A 9,344-nucleotide genomic window follows, 5' to 3' on the forward strand; every position below is an offset into this window, starting at 1 on the left:
TAATGACCTTATTGAAGTTGGTTTATTGTCTGTATTTTTTATTAATGGACGAACTAAAACTGTCAAACATGAACTGTAAATCACACTTACACATGCATTAATGGTTTTTAATTTGGCTGAAAATTTACAGATTTGATCTACTTATAAATATCTATAAACTGAACGGTTGAGATATGAATACACAATCGAGAAGTGAGTGAAACAAAGAAGTCCTCATTAGAAAGGCTCCTCTTTAATTATTATTGTTATTTGAATAAAGGGTGATGTTATTAACACACTCGTTTTTGTCATTAATACACCTCATTTATGATGAGAACCAATAAGACAATCAAACTATGTGGATATGAAAATAGATTGGATGTGTTAATAACAAAAAAAAGTGTGTTAATAACATACGGACTGGGCTCAAATAACCTAACCCGAAAACCTAGCCCAAATCAGAACCCGAAGCCGAAGGTTGTAAACCCTCCCATCAGGAAGAATGAGAGGTTTTAGGTTCAAATCCAGTCGCCCTCCTTTAGTTTCGCCATAGCGAGTAGCGATAGAGAGATGGGGAAGAAGAAGAGCACGAAAGATGGTAGCCAACCCAGAACCGAAACCGAGCACTGCACCTCCACCGTGTTCGTCTCCAATTTGCCTTACTCTTTCACCAATTCCCAGGTACCCTCTCATTTTATTTATTTATTTATTCTTTTTGGCTGTGCTGTTGTATTTATGCAAAAAGCTACTGTTTGATTGTGAACATCAGCTGGAGGAGACCTTCAGTGAAGTCGGACCCATCAGGCGGTGCTTCATGGTCACCAAAAAGGGTGAGCTAAAATTGTGCTCGAAGTCAATTTGCATTTTGGTTTGTGGTTCCAACTGTTTGAAGTTCAGTTCAGAATGTTTCTTATAGGCCTGGTTGATTTGTTTACAGGGTCGACGGAGCACCGTGGTTTTGGCTTTGTTCAGTTGTAAGTTTAAGTCATAACTGTATCTGCAGTTGGACATTCGTTTACTTAATGACATTTAACTGTTTCATGTTTGGACATTTTTTTTTGTTTTAATTTTGTGTTCTGTGTTCTGCTTGTAGTGCTGTCACAGCAGATGCTGATCGCTCTGCTGAGCTGAAGAACGGTGCGTCTGTTGGGGGTCGAAAGATTGCTGTTAAGCATGCCATGCATCGTGCGCCCTTTAAGCAACGAAGATCAAAGAAAGATCAAGGTTGGTAGTAGTAGTACTCATCTTTGTACGGATCTAAGACACCCTTATAATCTCACTTCTTAACACGGACACTTGTGCAAACTGTCCTCACTGATCTCAATCAATGTCTCTCCCATAAATGTTTATCTTATGGTTTTAGGTTCTGATTTGGATGAAAATATGAATTCAAAAAGTGGCGAGGATGGAGGCAATTTCAAAGAAGAAAAGGGTGCTTCAAACTTGAAGACAAGAGGTGGTGAACTTTATTATATGAATTTATGTTATTGTTTGTTTTTAGACATTTTTTTTGTTTGGTTGTTTTACTTTTCATATTCTATTCCAGTATCCTTTTTTGTAACTGGAAAAACATCAAAGATCAAATGTTAAAGACTGGTCCTAATATTCTCTTTCATATTCTGCAATATTGGTTTTCTTATCTAACTACCTTTTCGTTATAGAGGTCAAATTGGAGAAGACCATGAAGTCAAAGAATGACAAGGATGCGGGCAATTTCAAAAAGGAAAAGGATGCTTCAAACTTGGAGGAAGGAGGTCTCTATTCTTAGTAAATAAACTTGTTGTTCTGATTTCATATTCATCATATTTAACTATTTGGAATTTTCTTATCTTTTTGAATAAAATGCAGAGAAACATGTGAAAGCCAGAAAACCAGTAGCACCAGGTAAAGATATAGTGGCAAAAGTGGGAGGTTCTGAAAAGCAGAGGTATGGAGTGTTCTCTTGCATCTCAAGGACATTATAATTTTCATTCCCTATTTAGTTCTATTTATTTCTTTTCCCCCAAGTGAGTCAGGTGGTTCAGTCTCAGTCATTAGAGCCTTGTTGGTACTTATAGTCATTATTTTCGGGCATTACAGCTTTTTCAGTATACCATGAAGTCTATTCACATTGTTGAAGTGTGTTTACTGATGGTGTTGATATCAAGTTAAACTTAAAATGGACGTAGGAATCTCGTGTTGATAGATTTTTATCTGATATATAAAAGTTTGGGATTGTGCAACGCAATCTTGGAAATATAATTAGGCTTCCTCAGCTCAATTCAGGACCTGCTGTGTTTTTTATGTACTCCCGAGATAGCTTGTGTGACCACAGGGCAATCTCGCAGCTTATTGCCTTGCAAGATTTCCCCTTTCATTACGGTTATTACTGGTTATCAGTTCTGTGTTCTATGTACTCCCGAAATATCATGTGCGACCACAGGGCAATCTCGCAGCTTATTGCCTGCAAGATTTCCCCTTTCATTAAGGTTATTTTTGGTTATCAGATGCAGGAGATATTATCCAGGACTCCTGTTTGAAGATTGTTATGAAAATCTTTTGTCGTATCTCATGACAAAAAAAAAAAAAAAAAGGAGAAAAAGAAAAAGAGAAAAAAGAAGGAAATTTAGGGTTACAAGCATGATTAATATAGGTCTCTATCTTTGATTTAATTTATTTCAAAATTTGTAAATCTTTGGTCATATGTATAAAATCAATTTCGAAGAGTGATTATGATTAATACGAGGCTTCTGATATGAAGGAGAGTCTTCTAAGTTTTAAGACTTTTCTTTTTTGACGTCAAGTATTATTATCTAGCATAATTAGGTAGCTATAAGTTATCTTAATTCTGTGTTCCAATTGACATGTCATTGGTAGGTTACGGGGGATGATAAAGAAAAATTAAAATAATCTCTTGTTCTTTGATAAATTTCCTGTCAAAAGTAAATTTTACTTTATTAAGTTTGTGGTCCTCAACACAACGTTTGGGCTCTCATTTTGATCTGAACAATGATTTTGTTCCCTACTTAATCAGTGTTTTATAGTAACCTGAGATCCAACGACAATCTATATCCTCATCTGGTATCCTGATATCTTCGGTTTCTTGTTGTTCTGAAGGGTTGCTAGAACCATTATATTTGGTGGCCTTCTTAATGCTGGTATGGCGGAAGATGTTCATCGCCAAGCTAGGGAGGTTGGCGATGTGTGTTCTATAACTTATCCTTTTCCCAAAGAAGAGGTTCAACAACATGGTAAGGGTTTTCTCGCCATAAGGAGGCGTCTTTTATTTTTTCCAAAGTAATGGGAGTGGTTTGTTTAATATATGGAGTTGGAAAATGCGTTTGAAGTACCTAACATAGAAACTATGTACAATTCTGTTGATCATTAAGATATTTGCTGTTCTTGACAAACAAAATGGCTAAATCAAAATATCTGACTTCTTTGAAACAATCATTACGACCTCAGTATTATTACATAACAGTTGATACTATTGCTTTTGTAGTCATTATTTGGTAACTGCTTACTTAGTGGAATTTTCCAATTAAATGTTACTAGACAGATTTGTGAATCATTCTCTTCCCCTTTTAAAGTAACTTTTAAAATATGTATAATTTGGGGTGTTGAGTAAACCATAATATCTGGTGTCTTTTCAGGTCTTGTACTAGATGGATGCAAAATGGATGCCTCAGCTGTACTGTACAACAGTGTTAAATCAGCTCATGCTTCTGTTGCAATGTTACACCAAAAGGAGATAAAAGGAGGAATTGTTTGGGCACGTCAGCTGGGTGGGGAGGTAAATGAAATGTCAACTGCTTCAACCACGTTTCTTATTTGTACAATTACTAGTAATTCAGTTGTTTTTTTAATGTGAATTTTGGTCTTGGAATTTGTTGTTACCGGATTAAGTTTACGCTATTCTTCCTTGCTGAATTATGATAGATGATAGAAACATGGAGGCAATTTGAGTACTGATCTTAATCACTTTCACACTGTATACGACTGATCTTTGGCAACCAATTAATAAACTATATTTGAATTATTCTAGCACGGTCTGATAAGTTTTGTAATACATTTGTTTTTCCTCATAATAATTATTACTTTCTTTTGGTCTTTCTTATTTCTGTGTTATTCTAGGATGTGATTTTGTTATTACTTATTAGGAATGTTTCAAACCAAATAAGAAGTTTATTAGAAATGCAGGATAAAAGTAGGAGACCAACCTTGATTAGTAACCGTGCCTGACTGGCATGCACATGTTAGCAGTATCATTTTTTGGTTCCATATTATGGTGGGGCAGTGTTGTTGTATTCATGATATGGTGGTGGCGGTTCATTGTTATTCAATCTAGAAAGGGAAGTCTAACAGTTGGATTGTGTCTTTGGGCAGGGTTCCAAGACTCGGAAGTGGAAGCTCATTATCAGAAATCTTCCTTTCAAGGTCTTTTACTAATTTTTTTTGTCATATGCAATTTTGTTCATGTGACGAGCGTTATCTGAACTAGTTTGCCAACACAAATGCAGGCCAAAGTCACTGATATTAAAGATATGTTTTCATCTGCGGGATTTGTTTGGGATGTTTATATACCACAGAATTCTGATACAGGGTATTCTATTATCATCCTGCATTGTGTTTCATTCCTGTTGAAATACCTCTTTCTGTTTCTCTTCATTTATTTTTTCACTGTTGGCAGGTTGTCTAAAGGTTTTGCATTCGTCAAATTCACACGCAAACAAGATGCGGAAAATGTACATTCGTGATTGATGCTTACTTTTAGAGTAGAGTTTGTGTTAATTTGCATGCATTGACTCTTTTCGTTCTCTTTTTGTTTTTAGGCAATACAAAAGTTCAATGGACAAAAACTTCTTAAAAGACCAATAGCTGTTGACTGGGCTGTTCCAAAGCAGATATATGGTAGTGGCAATGATGCTCTTCTTGCTTCAGAATATGGTATTATACTGTAACTCCATTCTCTAGCACACTTTTGGTATTGCTTGTTTTTTTTTTTTTTTTTTTTTAAGTTTTGCATGAATAATGACTAGTCCATGGGCATTTCAAGCTTTGTTAAAGAAATGTTGATGTTATGATTTATATATTTGTGGTCATTGTTTTTCATACTCTAGAAGTACATGCAAGCTTTCGAGTATATAGTCATGATTTAAGAAGAGGGCTGGCTGTCACTAGGTTTTCATTTTCGCAAAATGAAGGCATAGGCTTTGACTATTTAGGAGTATGCCTAGTCTGATTCGTGAAGAGTTTCTTTTTCATTGAAGGAAACCATATACAGTGTCTATTTAGACTGACATTTTCTTGATATCAACATATGTGTTATCAATTTGACCGCTGATATATTCACTGCTGATATTTTGAACATTTGTTATGGTTTATGTCTAGTAAGATGTTTTATTGCCATGTATTGATTTTTTTCTTCAGAATTTATATTAGATATGGGAAACTGTTTGTCTTGAGCAATTTAATGATATAGTAATTAGAAGGGTCTCTATCTGCAAAGCAAAGTGACATGCAATGAAAATACTGTTTTTACAGGAGAAAAGAGTGGAAGAGATGCGGGAAATGATAGCGGCAGTGATGATTTCGAGGGTGACGCTGGAGATACATATGAAACGTCCCAGCACCTCAATAGGATTGGCACTGCTCCAGATGACTCCAATACAGCAGAGATGAAAGACATCCCTACTGAAATTGATTTTGTGGGGGAAGCAGATATATCAAGAAAAGTTTTAGAAAACTTGACCACTTCCTCTTGTACTGTAAATACTGATGATAAGGGTGTTGATAATTCTGCATTTCCCAAAGGGAACAAGGAGCCAACTATTGATTTTGAGGAGGAAGCAGACATTGCAAGAAAAGTTCTAAAAAAGTTTACCGCGGCCTCTGGTACAGTAACCGCTGTTGATGATTCATTACCTAAAAGTAAAAAGGAGCCAACTATTGAAAAATCTGTTAAAGATCCTAGTAAATTAGCTTCTGAGACTGCGCCTAATAAATTAGCTTCTGAAAGTGCCAGTGCATCAGATGCTGCTAAACCACAAACAGAAGAAGATGATTTGCATAGAACAATTTTCATCAGCAACCTTCCGTTTGAGATCACTAATGAAGAAGTCAAACAAAGGTTTTCTGCTTTTGGGCAAGTGCAATCTTTTGTCCCAGTTCTTCATCCACTGACCAAGTAAGTTTTATACCTCATTGATCTAATTCCTACCATTCTCTATTACACTCGAAACTTAACATGAGATATGTTGTGGCAGGCGACCAAAAGGAACGGGCTTTCTCAAGTTTAAAACAATAGATGCAGTGAACTCTGCGGTTTCAGCTGGTAGCGCTGCATCTGGCTTGGGAATTTTTCTCAAGGGTAGACAACTGACAGTCTTCCAGGCATTGGATAGAAAATCGGCTCATGAGAAGGAAGAAAATATGGCCAAAAAGGAGGACATAGACCACCGCAATCTCTATTTGGCAAAGGTTTTTACTTCTAGAAACACCTTCCTTTTCTTTCATTGCTTTATCTATATTATAGTTTTCTTTGTTCCGTGGTCACTGTATTGTACTGTCCTGAATGGTCGGAATTATCTCTCCTTCAAATTATAACAGGAAGGTCTTATTCTTGCGGGAACTCCAGCTGCAGAAGGGGTTTCAGCTACTGATATGTCAAAACGCCAGATGTAAGATTTTTTGTTTTTTATTTCTTTCTTATAATCCCGTAGATGCTGATTACTTGTAGTCTGGCAATTGGTTTCTACCAGTCTTCTTTTCATAAAAATTCAAAATCAGTTTTCATGTGATTAACAAATCTATTTGAACTATATTTGCAGAAATAAAAAAACCTATGCCTATATTTTCTGTTCATAAAATTCTCTTCTACTTTTAACTGTATTTTTTCTTATAAATTTTAAGCAGCAATAAGAAAAAAGTGAAACCTGCAAGCTTTAAATCTATTCAGGAATATCCTGTCAAAAAGAAAAATACCTTGTTAAACATTTTGACAATCTAGCTTTGTAGTTTTTATCAGCTTATGAGCAAATTGAATGGTGCTGCTTCGGCGTTCAGATGTGATTGCTATTCGGATTTAATGATTTCTGAAACCATGCAGGTTGGAGAGGAGCAAGGCAATGAAGCTTAAATCTCCAAATTTTCATGTTTCGAAGACAAGATTAGTTATGTACAATTTGCCCAAGTCCATGACTGAAAAACAGCTTAAGAAACTTTGTATCGACGCTGTCACCTCACGAGCTAAGCTACAAAAACCTGTGATTAGACAGGTAAGATTGTACTTGCAATTTTTTTTTTTTGAGAATGAGACTACTTACATTTGTATCTTATGAGTGGTGGTCTTTTTGTTTTATGACGTTTTCCCTTGATGTTGGGCATGCAGATAAAGTGCTTGAAGGATGTGAAAAAGGGAAATATTGTCACAAAGAACCACTCACGCGGTGTTGCTTTCATCGAGTTTACAGAGCATCAGCATGCGCTTGTGGCTTTGAGAGTTCTTAACAACAATCCTGGTAAGATTAGATTGTCAACCGCACTGACCATTTAATCTTTGTTGGATTTTCTTTCTTTTCTTTGAATCTGTTGACGCATAATCTAATTTATTGTGATCCTATTTGCAGAAACTTTTGGTTCAGAACACCGGCCAATTGTGGAGTTTGCACTTGATAATGTTCAGAAATTGAGAGCACGTCAGGTTTCACAACAAACTCAGCAGCATGCTGCTAATGGTAATCAGAAAGAGGTGCGCCAATTTGATCCCTTGAATAGAGCAGATGCCAATCCTAGCAAGAAGTTTGAAAAACGGAGAGACAAAGGCAGCAAACGAAAACTGGATGAGGTAGTACCAAATAAAGAGGGTGAAGTCGAAAATAGGACCAGTGATGGAGCTGCTACTGAAGGGCAGAGACTTCCCAAGAGGCAGAAGAATGGTTCAGATAAAAAAGCAGAAAAGATTTCATCAAAAGAAATACTGGGAAGCTCATCGGCGGAAGGCTCAAAACGTAAAAGCCATCATCAAGATGGCAGGAAGGCTGGTGGTGGAAGATCGTTTGAAAATGAAGTCAAGGCAGTTGATGCGACCACGTCAGTATCATCAAGAAAGACAAATGTGGAACCTAAGAAGAGGAAGCTGCGGGAGCAAAGTTACATGGAGGGAGGAGAGAACATGATGAGAAGAAGGCCGAAGAATAAAGACCCAATAGGGCGGGATGTTGCAGATAAACTAGACATGCTGATCGAAAAATATAGATCCACGTTCACAAATCAAAATTCCTTCCAATAAGGTGGCGGAAGGCAAGATTCAATTAGAAAATGGATTGATTAATTACAAGTTGGTTTTGTAAAATTTCATGATGAATGTGTTAACAGATGAGTGGAAAGCAATTGCCTTGAATACGCGGTTGCTATAAATTTTGTTTGTTAAATTTTGACAATATTTCTAAATTACCCAACCCTAAAAATATATATTGTATTTTAGGGGTATTTTAAATTTATTTCTTGTAGGGGTATTTTAGTAATCAAACTAGTTTTAATTCTGATTCCATATGGTAAGTAAACAACATCAATCGTAATTAGTTTTATTCATGTTTTGATTCCTTATGGCAAGTAAACAGTAGAATGGTATGAAATATTCTCATATCGATTTTTGTTGATACCGATTGTTGTTGATACCGATTCATGATAATTTTCATTCCAAGTTAGTAAACGTGTCCTAAAGCTAGTCTCTTCATTCCTAATCTAATCCAATTTCAACCCAATCTAATCCAAATACTATCCTAACCTATATTAGAAAGCAAGACGCTCCTTTAGTGTCTTTGGTGAAACATTTTTTTGATTTACCCAAAAAACTAATGTAGTAGAAATTTCTTAAACAGCTAAAAATAATATTTACTATGAGTTTTACCGTAAAACTCCATTAAAATTATAAGGAAAAAAAAAAAGAACGTGCTAGTTTCATCCCACTTTTCATGGAGCAGTTATCTAAAAAAAAAAAAATAGGATTAGCTGATTTATCCTATTTTAAGTGAGCAGTTTAAGTGAAATATCTTCCATTTTTTTATCCTCACGCTAGTATAATAAAGAGAAATTTTATCCACACATCCTTAAATACTTGATACACATACCTTACTTAATTCACCACTAATCTTATTTCTTGTTTAATCATTTTACTAGATACACCACCCCAAACTACCAATTCTACCCACAGACTTCATAATATAAACAAATATCAAAATCATTGAGTTTAATTTTTATTTTTTTATCTTATAATCACTAAAGCTAGCTAGCTTGTATATCATAATCATGTTTTGTTTATCAAGATAAACACAATGATTCTTTTATCTTTTCTTCTTTCAATTGATCATCATGAAACAATTCTT

General features: G+C 35.5%; 1 protein-coding gene across 1 annotated transcript; it reads left to right on the plus strand.

Annotated features, from left to right (window-relative positions):
• Nucleotides 1-542: 542 nt before the first annotated feature.
• LOC101293353 lies at nt 543-8,545 on the plus strand. The gene is made up of 19 exons (XM_004289605.1): nt 543-660; nt 749-809; nt 917-953; nt 1,073-1,203; nt 1,343-1,435; nt 1,641-1,733; nt 1,828-1,906; nt 3,076-3,209; nt 3,612-3,751; nt 4,345-4,395; nt 4,479-4,561; nt 4,649-4,703; nt 4,791-4,905; nt 5,503-6,145; nt 6,225-6,438; nt 6,568-6,638; nt 7,067-7,235; nt 7,349-7,478; nt 7,587-8,545. The coding sequence occupies exons 1-19, from the start codon at nt 550-552 to the stop codon at nt 8,246-8,248; spliced, it is 3,072 nt and encodes a 1,023-aa protein (XP_004289653.1). The 5' UTR covers nt 543-549; the 3' UTR covers nt 8,249-8,545.
• Nucleotides 8,546-9,344: the final 799 nt, after the last annotated feature.

Source organism: Fragaria vesca, linkage group LG2 (assembly GCF_000184155.1).
Source record: "Fragaria vesca subsp. vesca linkage group LG2, FraVesHawaii_1.0, whole genome shotgun sequence".
Classification (NCBI taxonomy): domain Eukaryota; kingdom Viridiplantae; phylum Streptophyta; class Magnoliopsida; order Rosales; family Rosaceae; genus Fragaria; species Fragaria vesca.

Excerpts from the sequence above, each read along its gene's own strand:
- LOC101293353 (XM_004289605.1), top strand. The coding sequence starts at position 550 with ATGGGGAAGAAGAAGAGCACGAAAGATGGTAGCCAACCCAGAACCGAA. Across the intron at positions 1,734-1,827 it reads TTCAAACTTGGAGGAAGGAG|AGAAACATGTGAAAGCCAGA; the intron begins GTCTCTATTCTT and ends AATAAAATGCAG. Across the intron at positions 3,752-4,344 it reads CACGTCAGCTGGGTGGGGAG|GGTTCCAAGACTCGGAAGTG; the intron begins GTAAATGAAATG and ends GTCTTTGGGCAG.